The sequence below is a fragment of the Hippocampus zosterae genome, chromosome 12 (assembly GCF_025434085.1).
Source record: "Hippocampus zosterae strain Florida chromosome 12, ASM2543408v3, whole genome shotgun sequence".
In the NCBI taxonomy this organism is placed as follows: Eukaryota; Metazoa; Chordata; class Actinopteri; order Syngnathiformes; family Syngnathidae; genus Hippocampus; species Hippocampus zosterae.
Window position 1 is genome coordinate 1,093,365 of NC_067462.1, and position 16,820 is coordinate 1,110,184.

Here is a 16,820-nt window from a genome sequence, read left to right on the forward strand (position 1 = left end):
TTATGATTTGGGGAAGGGTTACAAGTGGGTCACCGATGACAGAGATGTCGCACATTCGGGACGGCTTTGCCGTCATTTTCTCCACGTCTTTGGCCGTCTTAGCTCTGATCATCGTGCTGACGTTTGAACTCGGCGCTCATTTGATGGGGAAATCCCGTTTCCTGCACGGAATGGCATCGGGTCTCGCGGTTCACCCGGTTGGATGACTTCCAGCCACGCTCGGGTCCGGCGTCTGCGCACGCTCGTGACATTGCCGGTGTTTGCTATGCGTCCTCCGCTTCCACTTTGGAGTCTCACTCTGGGGCTATTTCTGTCCGACGTGCTTGCCATTTTATACCGCGGTGGTAAAGGCAGCTGTAAGTGCGGTATGGAAAGTAACCCCACTCCTGCCCCGCGGGCGCAGCCATTCGAGCAGTGTGTGCGTATGGGTGCGCGCAACACCAGTCCCTTGCTTTGTCTTGGACTGTGCCCCCATAACGCCACAACCACACACCTGTCCTCCAGTTCATTTGCATCTCTCTGCATAGACGAATAACGCAACAAGTGCAGGTATTCTCAAGGCAACCTGCAAAGCGGGATGTGGTTGGCACTGAAAGGAAATGACTGAGGAAAAATCCTGTCAATGACGCTAAAATCACCTTACGATAAGGTTGGTGGTGGTGGGTGGGGGGGGGGGGGGGGGGTTCAGCGAAAAACAGCTTACTATATATTTTTTGCTCAAAATTTTGGCAAAAAAAAATTGGCCTTACTATACATGGTCGTTTTTTTCGGCTAAAAACGCCTTACGATACATGGTCGGGTTTTTTCCGGCCAAAAACGCCTTACTATACATGGATGTTTTTTTCATCTAAAAACGCCTTACTATACATGGTCGTTTTTTTGTCCAAAAACGCCTTACTATACATGGTCGTTTTTTTTCAACTAAAAACGCCTTACTATACATGGATGTTTTTTTCATCTAAAAACGCCTTACTATACATGGTCGTTTTTTTGTCCAAAAACGCCTTACTATAAATGGTCGGTTTTTTTTCAACTAAAAACGCTTTACTATACTATACATGGATGTTTTTTTCATCTAAAAACGCCTTACTATACATGGTCGTTTTTTTTCAACTAAAAACGCCTTACTATACATGGACGTTTTTTCGTCTAAAAATGCCTTACTATACATGGACGTTTTTTCCGGCTAAAAACGCCTTACTACACATGGTCGTTTTGTTCGGCTAAAAACGCCTTACTATACACATGGTCAGTTTTTTTTGGGTCGTTTTTTTCGTCTAAAAATGCCTTACTATACATGGTTGTTTTTTTTCATCTAAAAACGCCTTACTATACATGGTCGTTTTTTTGTCCAAAAACGCCTTACTATACATGGTTGTTTTTTTCGGCAAAAAATTTCGGCTAAAAACGCCTTACTATACATGGTTGTTTTTTTCTGCAAAAAAATTCGGCTAAAAACGTCTTACTATACATGGTCGTTTTTTTTCGTCTAAAAACGCCTTACTATACATAGTCGGTTTTTTTCGGCTAAAAACGTCTTACTATACATGGACGTTTTTTTCGGCTAAAAACGCCTTACTATACATGGTCGTTTTTGTCGGCAAAAAATTTCGGCTAAAAACGCCTTTCTATACATGGAGGTTTTTTTCAGCTAAAAACGCCTTACTATACACAGATGTTTTTTTCATCTAAAAACGCCTTACTATACATGGTCATTTTGTTTGGCTAAAAAAGTCTTACTGTACATGGTTGTTTTTTTCGGCTAAAAACGCCTTACTATACATGGTCGTTTTTTTCGGCTAAAAACGCCTTACTATACATGGTCATTTTTTTGGGTCGTTTTATTTCGTCTAAAAATGCCTTACTATACATGGTCGTTTTTTTGGGCAAAAAATTTCGGCTAAAAACGTCTTACTATACTTGGACGTTTTTTTCGGCTAAAAACGCCTTACTATACATGGTCGTTTTTTTCGGCTAAAAACGCCTTACTATACATGGTCATTTTTTTGGGTCGTTTTATTTCGTCTAAAAATGCCTTACTATACATGGTCGTTTTTTTTTCGGCTAAAAACGCCTTACTATACATGGTCATTTTTTTTCGGCTAAAAACGCCTTACTATACATGGTCGTTTTTTTCGGCTAAAAACGCCTTACTATACATGGTCGTTTTTTTAAGCCAAAAATGCCTTACTATACCTGGTGAGGTTTTTTTCGGCGAAAAACACTTACTGTACATGGTCGTTTTTTTCGGCTCAAAATTTTGGCAAAAAACGGGAATCCATCTTGCATGCTTGTCTTCTTCCTTTCGTAGACCTCATACTGTCGGAGGAGGGCGGCGGACGAGGCGCTCAAAGTCAGAAGCCGGCCTCTTTTGCTTTTCAAGCCAACGGCACGGCAGGCTCGAGCGACACCAGCACGCGGCCTGATTTCTTTTCCTTTGTTGCAGCCGCAGCTGTTGTGAAAGCTACTCTTTAAATCAGGATGTATTGCTTTGGATCGTATTACCGCGCATGGATGGAAAGGCTGAGTGGGCGGGTCAAAAGGCTGACACGCTTGATGAGCGCCGCGCAGTGGCCAACAACGGCGTTACATAAGGAGGCGCGTTTGTGCGCCAGGTGGCCATGATGAAAACAGACAAGACGGCAGAGGGAAACGTGCGCCCGGGCCAAGAACCCACATCGGGGCCTCGGGGGGGGGGTCATGCAAATAAAGTATTGCACGTTCATTTTGGGTTGCTTTTCGTTCTCTCCCGCGATCGCTCGCTGCCCGCGGCCGTTTGACTGAGCATTAGCTTAGTTCCTGACTTACTAAGTGAAAGTGATCATCACTGCTGGTTTCGATGTCAAATAGCAGCGTCTTCTTTCTCTCGTCGCGTAGAAAGCGATTCCAAACACGCGCGTGCCCTTGCGCTGCTCCGACAGCCCGGTTCTCTTTTTGAATTTCCAGCAAATGCTTCCTCGAGGCCCCGACCGCATCCAAGTCCCTCCACCGCTATTCCATTAGCGAGCGCTAAAGATAGACAACCACCCCCCACCCCCCTGCCCCTCCGTCTTCCTGACCTCGCCGCGACCTCAACAAAGATTATTTGCCTGGATTAAGATGACATTTGAACATTTGCCGCAGTCTCCCGTGCCATGTCCAAAAGGGGCTGCGTGCGGCCAAAGATCCCAATTAGCGCTTCACTCCCAGAGCCTTTTTCGACATTTCTTTCTTCAAGTCGATTTGTTTTTTTCTGCCGTTTCCATCCCCTTTCAAGCAAACGCGTTAAGCCGACGTTGTCAAAGGCTGACCCTTATCTCTCGGCGTACAGGTGGCGAAGCACGAACACGGCAACTCCAACGCGGGAACGCGGCGTGGAAAGCGCTTCCTTTTATTTGCGCAGCTGAGACTAGCCGGGTCACCTCGTCTCCAGGGGGCAGCGGCGGTGCACTCGGCTCACCGGGACATACGAGACCTCCGCAGCCTGGGAAAACGCAGTCAAACGAACCGCGACGGTCTTCGGCTTGCTGTGCTTTCAGCCGGGCGCTGCTGTTGCATTCCCTCACTAACTCGCTTTCAACAGCAACACACACACACACACACGCATCTCCTTTAGTTCCCAAAACCAACAAACACAAAAAAAACAAGTTCACGTCAAGCACCAAAAGCTAAACGAATATCACATAACGGAATCTAGCGCAGCCCACAAACGACAAAGTTGAAAGTCGGACGCCTTCGCTTGCATTCAGTGTGACATACATTCAAGTCGAAGCGGCGCGGGGAACAGCTGCTCCGCATTTGCAGGCCGAGCGGAAAAGACATTCCAACTTTATGAGCAACGGTTGTCTTGCGTCGTACGCACCAGGGCGCGCTGTGACATCATTGTGCCTTTGTGTCACGTTTGTTTTTTCTTTTCATTGCACATAAAAGGCTTCTCAGGCTCGGTCCGGAATGCTGACCTCCAATTTGGAAATGATCAGGATGCAGGACAAAACGTCCAACAATCAGGAGGTCCAATTCCTTGAATTCAACTTTTGAGCGCAAGAATTCACCTGAAATGGCCGCATCAAACCGAATTGGCCAAGTTCCCGTTCCAACGGGAAAAGACTCCATCGCCTCTGAGCCTCCGCTTAGTTCCCGATGTCTCGAACGGCATCTGGTCTGCAGACCTGAGGCGTCGTGGCGGAGGAGCTCAGAGAGGGAAGGTGGGGCCAGGCCATTTCAAAATTGGAAAACAAATCAGAGCATCTTCAAAAGAACTTGAAAATGTATCGGGAAGCCAGTGAAGGGATGCCGGAAGTACGAGTCACGTGCTCCGAGAACCGATCGAGAGATCAGCAGCAGCATTCTGGACCAACTGGAGACGCTGCATGGAGGATTGGCAGTTCAAGAAATGTCCTATAAATATGCAGAAAGGTGAATCCCGAAGTTGTGAGTCGCAAATGTTCCCCGCCTCCTCTCAGCTGCAACAAATCCTCCTCCGGGCTCTTGATTGTTGTTGCCGCAGACCCACAATGCATTGCGCTGGGAGCACATTTGACTTGAACGTGAACTTGAAATCCGACACGCAATCTGTGCCGTCTGCAAGAAACCGAGGAGGCGTCAGGCCCGCGTCGCTATAACGAGGTACATCAACAAAGTGTGGCCAATGACATGTCACTTGAGGAGGAAGAGAATCGGGCCTGGGCATCGCCAGCCAAGCGCCTTTCAAGCGCAAGCTATTTCTGAACCCATTCACAACGAGCCGTTCTATTTTCAACAGCAAGCGCAGGCGCGCACGCGCCCGTCTGTACAGTTTGTTTCGTGGTTGCACATTCAGAAAGAGTGTACGGGCGGAATTTCGTCTCTCGTAGGACTCAACTTCCTCCTGTGCTTGGTGAGTATTTGCATAATCATGTGAAGATGTCGATGTCGGTATCAGAGGGGGGGGGGATGATCTCCTGCAGCTGCGACTATTTAATTACTCAAGAAGGACTCCGTTCCTCCACCGTCCTTCAACTTTAATTAAACACGCACTTTAAAATTAAATTTAAATAAGATGAATGAATGAATGAATGAATGAATAAATACTTCTGATCTTGTCATACCTTTCCTCCAGAGACCACACGTGGGCGTTTCGTTCCAAGTGGTCCTACTGACGATCAACAACTTCTGACACAAGAAAGAAAGTTGGTGAAAGTCTGACCTCTAGTGGTCACTCGTCCAACACGCAGCGCACATCCAAACCCTATGGTGACGCGAGCCGACTAAGAAAAGTTAAAAAAAAAATGTCAAAAGAGAAACCAAGCGCAGCACTTTAATTGCACACATTTCATTTATTAGACCACAAAAATTAGGATAACGAAGTAATAAATCAAACGGAGAAAAAGGAATCACTTGTGAGGCGATGTTTGACTTCAAGGCTCCCCGGACGGATCTCACGGCGGCGTGGGTTTGCCGCCTGATGCGCTCTTCACAAAAGTGGCACTGCGTTGGAGAGCGAGGGCTCTCCTCCCGCCAGCCTGGTTCATCTCGATCAGATCCACGCCCGAATCCAGGCTGGTCTCTCGACTTTCCGCCACTCTTCTTCTTTGCCGTTGCTCCGCCACGGCGTAACGGATCTCGGCCGCGGGTTGACCTTCGAGACTCACAAACCAGGCCCGGGGGAGGGGCTGCGACGAGGGCACCTTTGAAAGTTCGGTCGCGGCGTCCATCGAATGGCGACCGCTCCCATTTTTGCTTAATGTTTCCGGAACCGACGCGGATCCAAGGAGACCGCGCTGGCCTCGGGTTCCCGGTAGCGGAGCATTTCCGGAGCTGTCGGCGTGTCCTATCGTAGTCCCTTCCCGGTTCCCAGTGTCCGAGGAGCCTCGCGACACCTTTAGACCGGAGCCTTCTTCCCTCGGTTTCTCTGCGCCACCGGCATACAAGCGCTGCGATCGGTCGTCCGCTTGGAAAAACGCCGACGGGTGCGGAATGGCAACAGGCCGGTCGTAATAGAGCAGAGCGACTGTCGGAGACGCGGGAACGCTGCTCGGGGGAAGAACCGCGTGCTCGGGTTCAGCGCCGGCGGCCGGCGCCTTGGGATTGGCGAGAACCCCGTTGCCGTTCAATATGGAAACGGTGACGTTGCGTTGGTCGAACCTCCTTTGGGCCAAGAAGTGTTGAGACGCAGACGATCCTTCAAAGTCTTCATTGCTGCCGGTGGTGGTGGATTGGTCCTTTCTTGTCAGCGGTAGCGTGGCCTTCGTTCGCCTACAAGAGAAGCGCTCAAAGATCGGAAACTCGGCGACGACGATCCCTCAAATATCAGAAACTCGGCGACAACGAGCCCTTCTTACCTGTGACAAGACAGGAATCCGGCGAGAAGGCAAGCAACCACACAAAGCGTTCCTCCGAGGATGACCAGCAGCAAAGAGCAATTCCAGACAAAGAAGTCACGCAACTCGGCGGGTCCAAAGACACCTGAAGATCGACACAGGTGAGAGATGTAGAGGTTGGGAGTTTCTCATTCCGGTGACGCTTTACCTCCGGGGCTTGGCACCGGCGCAGCGATCCAGTCGCCGAGTTCAGGAGCGATGAATGTCCAACTGAGTTTTCCACCGTCTGAGGCCACCGTCCCTAATGCCCGTCTCATCCAGCCACCTAAAGGACAACAACCCAACAATCCATGAAGTCATACGACGGAAGTGGTTCTTCGGCCCCCCGTGACTCCAGATGAACGATGACTTCCGAGTCCGGGTTATCTGTTGAGATCGCATCTCCCGAGACCGAGTTGAATGCGAGGAGACGTGACGTGATCTCGGCTCGCTCTACCCACCAGTGGTGCTGTTATATAACCACGCCGGCAGCGCGTTCGAAGGCCGCACTCCGCAGTTGTCGGGGAGAGTTAGGCTGATCCTGATGGGACCGCGGACACGCAGCTCCGCGTCTCCGGAGAACAGTCGCACGCTCACGGCCGCCGCCGGATTCAACTCCACGCCGGTGTGTCCTTGGGAAGCACAAAAACACAGCGGCGATCACGCGGATGCTGGCGCTAGGTGGTTAGCATCCACATTGTCAGGGGAAAGTCAAGTCAAGAGTATTTCTCGAGCACTTTCAAACAGCCATCGCTGCATACAAAGTGCTGTACATACACCACAAACAGTAGGACAAATCGGTAATAAAGGCGGTAGAAAGCACCAAGCAGCAAAAGTAAAAAAAAAAAGTAAAAGCGTTGATGCAACCGAACGCCAGGCTTTGCGAAAAGGGCCGCCCTTCAAACCCAACGCACGTTTCGTCAATACCTGCCGCGCCCCTCGTGACGCCCACCGTCTTGGGAAAGCCTCTCGGCCCGTAAGACAAATCAGTAATAAAGGCGGTAGAAAGCACCAAGCAGCAAAAGTAAAAAAAAAAGTAAAAGCGTTGATGCAACCGAACGCCAGGCTTTGCGAAAACGGCCGTCCTTCAAACCCAACACGCGTCTCGTCAATACCTGCCGCGCTCCTCGTGACGCCCACCGTCTTGGGAAAGCCTCTCTCGCCTGAAGCCGGCTTCAGGATGGTCAAGTAGGCTTTCAAAGAAGCCACGTCACCGCCCTCGGTCATGTTCAGCAGGCTCCGAGGGAAGCGGACCGCGGGCTCTCCCGACGCATCTGCGGCGCCGTCAAGGAAAACGCTTTCGTCACGTCGTGAACCGACGGCAATCGCGAAACGGCGCCGACAACGCGACCTGACCGGATGATGCTTTGTCCGTCATCAGCAGAGAGTCTTCAAAAAGCCAGATGTTTCCTTGCGTCAGACGCACCAGCGGCGCGGTCACTGAGGAAAAGACTGAGACAGAGCGAAACGTCGCCGTCGGAGATCGACTGGGCCCGATTTGAGCGCTAAATTTCCCCAGCGTGGGACGAATAAAGGATATCTTATCTTATCTTATCTTAATCTTACTTGGTGCTTTGATAGCTCCGTAGGGAAGCACGGCGCAAACGTAGCCGTCTCTGCACGCCGTGACTGTGACCGCTGAGCCGCTTTGAAAAGGCACTCGCAGCAAAACGCCGCCGTCCTCCCCCGTAAAAAGCGTCTTGGTTCTGGTGTAGTTGACGTAAAGCGCCACCTCTGCCTGGCTCAGGTACTGACGGGTTAGCCTGTCGGCGACCTGCACTCTCAGGTTGAACTTTGAACCTGCAGAGAAGTTGATGCATGCTGTGATCATTATCCTGTGTATCAACATAAGGAGGTTCTTGGGGTGGGGTGGGGGGGGGATAAATGTGAAACGGGGGGTGTCCCGTGCCAGATTACGATAATCTCCCCCATTTGGCCAAAGCGGCGCACGCAGCAAAGCGGTTTATAATGTGGATTGAAACGGGACATGTAAGGCCAACGATGTGGATCGGGAATGGATCCTCGCGTTGTGTTGCATGTTCGAGCTTCGACACGCGCATTTGTGCATTTGCAGGGGCCCAAATGGTCTGAAACGTTCAGGAAGGCAGGACCGAGAACCAGCAAAGCCATTTTCACAAACACTATTAAAGATTGGGGGCTTCTATGCGACCACCAGACGCTCCTAACAGATGGGCCTCAAGCGACTTAGCTCGCCATCTCCTGCTGATATAAACATGGACAGCCTTGTTTGTGTCGGAATTAGGTCATACATTCCGCAGAAAGAGGAAAAACGCAGGCCATAGCCAAATCTGTTTTAAGCGTATCGCTGCAGAGGCTCCACCCGTGTTTGGCCAAAGTAATTGTGAGGAAATGGGCTGAATATTTGGGAGGCTATTGCCGTTTACTTTTATTTCTTTGACAAATTAGAAACCTTTCTAAGGGGGCCTCACAACATGCATGGGATGGGGAACACCAGTCGGACCCATGAGAAATAAAAAGGAAAAAAAAGAAAACCCCTTGATCGAGTGGTATGAAATTAAGTGGGCGTGTCTACCATAACTGAAGGCACCAAAATGTCTCAAAACCCCGTAACGTCAATCAATCAGTCTGCTTTTTTTTTTTTAACAATCATTTGGAATATCTTTTTTTTTTTTAAATAACTCAGTAAACTGAAAACCCTTTTTTGGGGGGGCAGAGGATAAAGAAAATTTGCCTGTGAGTATGGTTGAACTGTTGGTCAACATCTATCGCTCCACCAACTGTGTTTGATACAATGGATGGTAACTGTTAGCATGCGAATGGCATGTTACATCATGTTAGCATGAAGCAAGCAGAAGGCAAAGTTGAGTAGCTAATTTTAATATGTGTGGATTAGTCTGTGTTTAAACTACCGACACATGTTGTCAGCATGTAACTGGCGCGTTCAATGAAACTGTATGTTAGCATTAAGGTAGCAAAAGGCAACGTTCTAAATACGACTTTGTTTCATGTTGAATTTGATGGTAAACGCTAACTGGGAATGACGACAACCATTTTGAAGCCTCATTTTATAAAATGCTATATTTTTGCCGAGCGAAAGAAAAAAAATCGCTAAATGTGGGCGTGTACCCAAGGGACCGGTTTAGACCCGATTTTAGGGGAAGATTTGGCGCCATCTCGTGGCAACTTGCAACTCTTCAGAAAGTCAAACCAAAGCAAAAACACGTGACCTTTTGAGCCAATACAAAGGTTCCTTTTTGAACCGGTTCCATTGAAACTCTGGTGAGAAAAGGCTGAGCGCCAGAGGAGGTCGAGGATGGAAGCGAGTCAAGGGGGTGGATTGCATTTGGTGCACTTCCAAGTGCGACTGCGCCGGAAGTGTTTGAGCCAGCCCGATTCTCTGCTTATACTCGGCCAAACGCCTCAGAACTCGGTGGACGGCACTTGGCGCTGCAGATAGAAAACAACCCGAGGCAAACAAGCCACCGGGAGAGCTTTTCAAGGCAGAGAAGCGGCGTGTTACGCAATGGCCGCGTCCATCACCTGACCCGAATGTGTGTGTGTGTGGGGGGGGGGGGGGGGAATTAGCTGACAACATTTTTTTAAAAATCAGTTTAAGATTGTACTAATTGCAACTCATTCGTTCATGAGACTATGATTTAATGTGTCCGTTTGTCAAATCTTGGATTCACAATGAATGAATGAATGAACGATTTAATGGGATGAATGAAGAAACATTCGTCAATGGAAGTAAATACACTGTCATCGAACAATTGTGGGAAATTTTCCAACACGAACCTGCAGAGGGCTCGACGACTCGCCGTGCGGAAAAGTTTCCGGCGTCCTCCTCCTCATCGACATGCAGGCGAGATGTTGGCACTCTCGCCCCGGCTCCGGTGGGGGCGAACTCGCCCGAAGCTTCGCTCTCGCATAAAATCACAGCAGAGAGCAAAAACGACACCAACATGTTTTGGTGAAAAAGAAAAAGAAAAACACGAACAAGAAGACGGAGAAAAGCAAATGCTTTCAGCCACAAAACGAACCCACAAGCGTCCTCAGTAACTTCTCCGTGGGGCATTCATCTTCTTCGCTGTCAGCTTCGCTTGGGACGCAACCGAGGGAAGGAGGGGGCGTGTGTGCGTGTGTTTGTGTGTGTGAGTCTCGGGGGCGTCATTAGTTTAAGTTGAGGGGTTCGTTGTTTTTCAGTGGATGGCTCTTCTTTACGAATGACAGATGGATGGATGGAATCCTTCAATGCAGTTTCATAAAAGGGGGGGGGGGAAACGTCTGCACCGCAGCATGTTCGAGAACACAACCCCCCGTAACTAAAATCACTTCCTGCTTCTCTGACTTTACCAGCCAATCAGAATCTATCAACATAAAAAAAATGTCTAACCAAAATCACTTCCGGCTTCTCTGACTTTACCAACCAATCAGAACCTATCAACATAAAAAAAATGTCTAAGCAATTATTAAACAACAGAATATAATTTAGGTATGCTTAACATGAAATAATATGATGCTCTAACATAAAATGATAATTAATAATATAACATAAGCTTACATTAGCACTCAGCCCCTCGAGGCTTCGCGAGGACGTTTTCTATTTCACTTGAATTCTATTTTCATTCGGTTCCTGTACTGCGGTCGTTTTATCATCATCAACAATTACAGTCTGTTGGTCGTGTTCCGCTATTGTCTTCATTCCCATTGAGAAAATTTAGTATCAAGGTGTTGATTTTGAGGTTTGCGCCATTTTTCTTCTTGTCATATTGTTACATGAACAAAATATGTGCGCATATTCTCTCCCGTGGACGCGGTTGAACAAGATAGGAAGCCGAATTTAGACCCACATCACAAAATCGAAACTCAAGTAAATGACTTGCAACGCCTCGTTTGCACCACTAGAGGAAGACAAAGTCAGTCAAATGTTGTCATTGCCATCTGGTGGAAAGAGAGAAAGCCAAATCAGTCCTGTGTTCCTTGAAAACAGTCTGGTTTGGGATCGCCACACAAAGGACAAAATCTGCCTGCCACGGACCGCAACGATAAAAGGCAACCATTATAAAGGTGATAGCCGAAGCCGCTTCTGCGACGGCGACGAGCAGCCGGTCAGGGAAATGTCGTCTTCACTTTAAAAAACGCATAAAAAGCCTTCAAAAGAAATGTTTCCGTCACTTTGACTCGACAGGCAATCCAAGCGTCCCGCTAGAGAACAGTACTGACGGTGTCCAAATCCTTTGCCACGCGAGCTCCGCCGGGCAAAGATTTGAGGTACTCGAGGTGGCGCCTGGCGTCCTCCCGGTTGTGCCTGACGTAGTAAACGACGTAGGCGATGACCATGCCGAACCAGCCGAACATGGTGACGAACATGGCCACGTCGGTGGTCTTGCGGTGAAAGTTGCAGAAGTTGATCCCCGAGTCCAGGACTTGGATAAGCGAGCGGCCGGCGTATTCCTCCTGCACGGCCGTGCGGCACACCACGTCCTTCGCCGACTGCGGGTCCAGCCGCAGCTCCCGCAGAACCTCCTGCAGGACGCACTCGCAGTGCCAGGGGTTGTCGGAGAGGTTGATTTTGGCTCGCAGGTGAGCGAAGGCCTCCTTGGGGACGCTTCGGATGCGATTGTTGGCCAAGTCCAGCGCCTGCAGGCTGTCGGCCAGGCCGTGGAAGGCCGCCGCCTCCACCGTCTCGATGTCGTTGTCGGACAGGTCCAACTCCTGGAGGCGGCCGAGCCGTCGGAAGGCGTAGTTTGGGATCTTGGTGATGTGGTTGGAGGCCAACAGGAGAGCCACGGTGTCTCTCGGGAGGTCCGACGGGATGGCCTCCAAGTTCCCGGAGGTGCACCGGACCGTCGTCGTGCCGCTCTTTTCCGTGCATTGGCAGCCGGTGGGACAGCATGAGGCGCTTGCCAAAAGTATTCCGAAGAGCAAAGCCCGCGCCGCCCCCGCCGCTGAGCCTTTGAGAGATGTGCCGGACCCGCCAGGCCCGGACGAGCCCCCAAAGGGGTTCATCGCTCGCAGGTCCTCAAAGCGCTCCTCCTTTCAACTGATTTTACAATTCATCGCCACCAAACACGGCGCCGTTCGCTTTGCGAGTAGCAAAAAGGTCTGGATTTAGTGGTCTGACCACCCCCGATCTGACAAACACTTGGGGGTCTGCTCACCTTCTGGTGGACTCTATATCACACACAAAAACACACTCTGGTAGGACTCGCCGGGGTGAGGTCGCCCACCGCGACCTTCACAGACGTGTGATGACAAATAAGGCGTTTGTGTTCTCGGCAGCTCAGCAGGACTCACACGTCGCCCGGAGCTTGTGGCGTCATTAAAATCCCATTAGAAACATCCCCCCCCCCCCTCCCAAAAAAGATCTGCGTCTTCATAGATGGGAAACCAAAGAAAGAAGAAAACGATGGCGAATTCAGCATTGGCGTACAGGTGTCCAAATGATTCCTGCGATGGACCGCGATGGGCTTTTTCCATCGATTCATCAAAGCACTTCACATCTGGACATTTTTTTTCACCCCCTTTAGGAATGAATGAGACACTCGCGTCTACTCACGTCGAACGAGGCTGTTCAAGAAGTTCAACAGATCACACGCGGAAAGAGGCGGGGAGGAGCTCGTCTTCGGGGTGGGTGGGGGGGCAAAACGAGATTGGCTAAAGTGCAGCTGACTCAGAAATAGAAAGTAAAAAGCCGGGTGGGATATGCCGTAAGTTGTTCCTCCTGTCTGGTGAAGATGAGGAGCCTGCTGCTCGGGGGGGGCGAGGAGGTGGTGGAGGTGCCGAACGTCTCACCGGCGCGCATCCGCATCTGGATGGAGGGAGCGTGTCCTCCCTCCCTCCCTCACCCAAAGCTCTCTCCCACGTGGCCCCCGCTGCCAGCGCCCCTCCTCGGGGGCTCGGCGCCCAATGAACGGATCGCACAAAATACGGTACTCCAAGGAACGCACAAATCCTCACAAATAGAAAAAAAAATCCCAAATGAATTTTCTCTCAGGGTAAAACCGGCCAAGATTGTTTGATCTGACGGCAGAACACGCGCAACGGGAAGTCGGCGCTTTGCCGAGGTCGGACAAGTGGCGCGCATATAAATACTTTGCATTGGCCGCCAACGACATGGTGCGACCTCGGGCGTCGGCGGCGTGGGCCAAACTCTCTTCAGTCCGTTTCAAGGCGACGAACAAAAGGGCCCAAGGTTGCATCTAGGATGCCGGGCAGCACCGAGCGCACGGCCGCTTTCGTTTATTGACATTCATTCAGTGGCTTGTTTGGACCGCAGCGGTGCGGAGGGATTCTTTTATACTCGCGCCTCCTCCACGACCGTCGCCTTTCTGTGGCTTGTACTTTCCGCGCGTGTCACGTAATTAAACTTCCTCGCCGAATGCCTGAACGCCCCCAATTTGTTTCTATTAATGCTCCGTTTAAGAACACACTCGGCTGGTCCCCACAAGGACGACGAACAACGGCACCAAACTGATAAACACATTCATCCAACTCAGGAGTGGGGAGTCGGATTGGGGGGGGGGCTCAGCCACTGATGAATGACCGACCGACCGCATCAACATGTTGTCGCGTTGATGTCCACCGAAGGGGGCGGCACCATGAACGGGGAGGGTTAGCATGCGCACTCCGCAGCTCTTTAGAATGCATACCTGTCAACTTTTCGGAGCGCCAACCTGTATAAACTACCAAAAAAATCCTTATAAAGTATTTTATATGTCAAAATAATGGCAGACCCCCCCCCCCCCCCCCCCCCCGCCCTCACGAAATTCACCTAGGAACCACATGATTTACTGGAAAGTTACCAGAAATGAAAGCATTCGAGTAGACTAGCACCATTCTGGGCAAAAGCCAACGGAGCTACCTGTTAGGGGGAAAAAAATAAAATCCGGAAATGTTCAGAATCCGTATGATTTGTGCGGTACGGCCATATACGTCAGATTCACCACAAAATTTTCACCGTGTAGCTGGACTTCATATGAGCCAACCGCACCTTGTCGATTTCTATTTCTCTCTTAGCTTTTTGTTCTACTCCTTCGACTGCTACGTACCTCAAATAAATACGAGAGGAAAATGAATGCATGCAAACTCATCTTTCATTTGTCGCGGCATTTTTTTAAAAAACATTCGTACGAAATGCTCCCCGGCAGCCGAAAGGGGCCAGCTGCTTCCAAAGAAAGAATGGACGCGTCCCTCCCGTGTATCGATGCACCGCTGCGCCGCGCGCAACTACAAATAGCCGCCGATGTCCCGGAGCCGCAAGCCGTCAAACACCGAAGATGGCACTCAATCCGCATCCGTCACTTGTTTTTTTTTTTTCCGTAGCGCTGGGCAGCTGGAGCCCAAGTCAGCTGACTTGGGGTGGACGGAAGGTCACCCGGGGATTGGTCACCGTGCGACCAATCGCGGACGGCCACGCGATTTGAATCCCACAAGCTCGCGATGGTCAGCTTGACAACTCGGGAGAAGCATCCGGAGCAAAAGTGACCGTGAATGAAATAAATGAATTCATTCGTTCCAATGGACGGACAGCTGTGAATCGTATTTCCCGGATGTTTTGTATTTGGCATGTCATAAGAGAAGCGATCCACACATCAAAGGCGGCGTCACACTTCCCGCTTCTCCTTGACCTGAAAACAATGCCAGTGATTCATCTCTGTAATGAGGCGCAAAAATCGAATTAGGCCGCCCTAATAAAGCCTCCCGCTCTCTCTCTCTTTCGTTAAAATATACTCATGTGTAGACGGAAACCGACAAGGAGCAAAATGCTGTTGATGGAGCAACATTGCTTCCCCCGCAAACATGAAGAATTGAGCCAGTCGGACACGATTTTGCTTTGTTGAGACACAAGTAAGATTCATACTTTTTTCTCCCAAATGCTATCTAGCCGAGTGCTAACGTCCATTAATTAATAATTCACGCGCTTGGCTCTCAAAAGGCAACATTTAACCAGTCCACTAATTTTTTTTTGGGGGGGGGGGGGCTGAAAACTATATATGGTGACAAAAGGCTGTTTTGTCTCCGGAAATGTAGCGTGCAACAAGTAATGATTACAGAGGTGACGCAGAGGTGATTATGTGGCCATAAAAGTGACGCTTATGTAATGTGTTGTGTTTATTATTATTATTATTTGACTTGATGTTAACTGTTTTGTTAAGCGCTTTGTTTGTGAAAGCGCTCCATAAATCAGCATGCATTGTATTGTATTGTATTGCATCGAGGAAAGCAAAAGCTGCCCACAAAAAGTCACATCATTAGCCGGGAAAGAAAGACTCGCTCACGAATTTGCTCGTCCATAAATTCCCTTTGTGATGAAAGCATTTTCAAGAAATACGTGCGTGTGTATCGTTAACCACATGGCACGATTGCCCAAGTCTTATTTCAACCGAGCGGTCTGACCGCTCTAGCTGAAAATGGCGATTTTTTCTTCATGCTGGGGTCGGTTCTTATTCATTCATTCATTCATCTTCCGAGCCGCTTGATCCTCACTAGGGTCGCGGGGGGTGCTGGAGCCTATCCCAGCTGTCTCCGGGCAGTAGGCGGGGGACACCCTGAATCGGTTGCCAGCCAATCGCAGGGCACACAGAAACAAACAACCATTCGCACCCACACTCACACCTAGGGACAATTTAGAGTGTTCAATCAGCCTGCCACGCATGTTTTTGGAATGTGGGAGGAAACCGGAGCACCCGGAGAACACCCACGCAGGGAGAACATGCAAACTCCACACAGGGAGGCCGGAGCTGGAATCGAACCCGGTACCTCTGCACTGTGAAGCCGACGTGCTAACCACTGGACTACCGGGCCGCCCTGGTTCTTATTCAAGTAGGTCAAATTGAGGCAAGCGGAAGCTTTTCCTTTGCCACATTTGCTCCGCGCGTCACCAAAATGCGGAATTTCTCCATGAAAAAGCCGTCGTTTGGCGCCTCTTCTGTAGGTTTTTCCTGACCTGTAAAATGTCTGCAGAGCATTCCTTGGGTTGTGCGCTTCAACTGCGCGGCTCTGAAATCCAAACTTGATTCGATTGCGCGTCCTCTTCCATCATGCGGCGCTTTGTGACTAAATGCAATCACGGAGCCCGGCGGTATACGCGCGACTGCGTTGCCATTCAACCAGAGCGGCCGCGCAAGGTGACCCGCGCGATGCTAAGGCTTCCCGAGTTGCCGCGTCGCTCGAGCCCTCGGCTCGCCGACGTCCAAATCCGCAATCGCGAGCGACGGCAATTTCTATTCCATTCCGGACCGACGCGCGACGCGCAGCCCCTTTGACGGCGGTCTACGGGGAAAGGCCGCCTTTTGTTGTTCGGAGCCCGCTAATGAAATGCTTTGCAAAATGGGGACGCGGGTGAACGTTGCCAAGCTTGAAGCATTTTCAGAAAAGTGCCGGGTGATGGCGAGGCAAACAGGAGATAAATAGCTTTCCTTTTTTTTTGTTTTTGCAGAAGGACGCTTATTTATTTCTTCATTTATTTCAACGTTGGGTGCCATTGAGGACGATTGGCCTTGGGTGCATACGGAAGCT

The 16,820-nt window shown here is 50.0% G+C and overlaps 2 protein-coding genes across 2 annotated transcripts; both read right to left on the reverse strand.

The window, feature by feature from the left end:
* Positions 1 to 5,311: 5,311 nt before the first annotated feature.
* On the reverse strand, positions 5,312 to 8,148 carry LOC127611373 (protein FAM171B-like). Its single transcript, XM_052081881.1, has 7 exons — positions 7,982 to 8,148; positions 7,674 to 7,822; positions 7,433 to 7,591; positions 6,779 to 6,949; positions 6,487 to 6,603; positions 6,300 to 6,423; positions 5,312 to 6,213 (listed from the first exon to the last, which is right to left on the reverse strand). Exons 1-7 carry the CDS (start codon positions 8,146 to 8,148, stop codon positions 5,397 to 5,399), a joined length of 1,704 nt encoding a protein of 567 aa, XP_051937841.1. The 3' UTR covers positions 5,312 to 5,396.
* Positions 8,149 to 9,195: 1,047 nt separating this feature from the next.
* lrrc3 (leucine rich repeat containing 3) lies at positions 9,196 to 12,476 on the reverse strand. Its single transcript, XM_052082053.1, has 2 exons — positions 10,095 to 12,476; positions 9,196 to 9,746 (listed from the first exon to the last, which is right to left on the reverse strand). Exon 1 carries the CDS (start codon positions 12,306 to 12,308, stop codon positions 11,505 to 11,507), a length of 804 nt encoding a protein of 267 aa, XP_051938013.1. The 5' UTR covers positions 12,309 to 12,476; the 3' UTR covers positions 9,196 to 9,746; positions 10,095 to 11,504.
* Between the last annotated feature and the right edge of the window lie 4,344 nt (positions 12,477 to 16,820).